At 35.2% G+C, this 1,189-nt stretch overlaps 1 protein-coding gene across 1 annotated transcript in view; it reads right to left on the reverse strand.

The window, feature by feature from the left end:
- The window catches only part of LOC107726321 (leucine-rich repeat and immunoglobulin-like domain-containing nogo receptor-interacting protein 3), a 7,675-nt gene extending 6,841 nt beyond the window's left edge, over positions 1-834 (reverse strand). The window contains exon 1 of the mRNA XM_016535863.1: positions 667-834. Coding sequence (XP_016391349.1) covers positions 667-834 — 168 coding nt within the window. The remainder of the gene's footprint in view (positions 1-666) is intronic.
- Between the last annotated feature and the right edge of the window lie 355 nt (positions 835-1,189).

Below are 1,189 nucleotides of genomic sequence, written 5' to 3' on the forward strand. Positions count from 1 at the left end.
ACACACACACACACACACACACACACACACACACATATATATATATATATATATACACACACACATATAGAGTCATGTGAAAAAGTTAGGACACCCTATTGAATTCCATGGTTTTCTGTATCAGGACATAATAAACAATTATCTGGTACCTGGCAGGTCTTTAAATTTGGAAAATAAATCCTCAGATGAACAGAATCACATGTCATCGCATTATTTATCAAAAATAAAGCCAAGATAAAAAATAAAGGTGCTTAAAAGGTTCTTCACAGCGATGCCATAGGCATAGAAGAGCCATTTTTGGTTCCACAAAGAACCATTCAGTCAAAGAAACATCTCTTTCTTACCTTTTTATAATCTGAAAAACCTTCTTTCGTCACAAAGAAGCTTTTGTGAAACAGAAAGGTTAAAGGTTCTTCATGGAACCATTTAGACAAAAAGGTTCTTCTATGGCATCGTGAAGAACTTTTATTTTTAAGAGTGTATGCCTTTATTCTTTCTATTTTAAATATATTTTATAACGAGTGTGTTGTAGGTCTGTGTTTTATTGGTTGTTTTCTCCCCTCTTCCCACCCTCTACACTCCCACTTTTCCACAGTTTTACACGCCCATTTCTGGAGTCTTTTTCAGATCCGAGGTGTGAAACAGGGTGGGTTTCATGACACTAACCTCTAAGCTCTTGAGACTGCGCAGATCCTGGAAGGTGTAGTCCAGCAGGATGACGATCTTGTTCTCACTCAGGTCCAGTGTGGTGAGGTTGGCCAGCCGTGCGAAGGCTCCCATGGGCACGAGCTTCAGCTGGTTTCCTCTGAGTCTCAGCGTCTGCAGCGTATACATATACATATACACATATATATGTATGTGTGTGTGTGTGTGTGTGTGTGTTTACTAAAATTGACAAAAACACACAAAAAAATTACTAAAATTTCACCTTACATTTGACCTAAAATTAAAATGAAAACAGAAAATATAAAAATAAAACCGATTCAAAATATTAATATAAACTACAATAATATCTCAATGATACTAAAATAACACTGTTCTGTTGTCATGATGACTTGATGTACAGCTCAGTAATTATAGTTCGTTTATTATTATTATTATTAAAATTTATTTGAAAAGGGATCATGTACAATTTTAACATAAATGTTTCCATTTCATGCATTGTACCGAATTTAGCCAAAGGCTAGTT

The sequence above is a fragment of the Sinocyclocheilus rhinocerous genome, unplaced genomic scaffold, assembly GCF_001515625.1.
Source record: "Sinocyclocheilus rhinocerous isolate Xijiao unplaced genomic scaffold, SAMN03320098_v1.1 scaffold1598, whole genome shotgun sequence".
In the NCBI taxonomy this organism is placed as follows: domain Eukaryota; kingdom Metazoa; phylum Chordata; class Actinopteri; order Cypriniformes; family Cyprinidae; genus Sinocyclocheilus; species Sinocyclocheilus rhinocerous.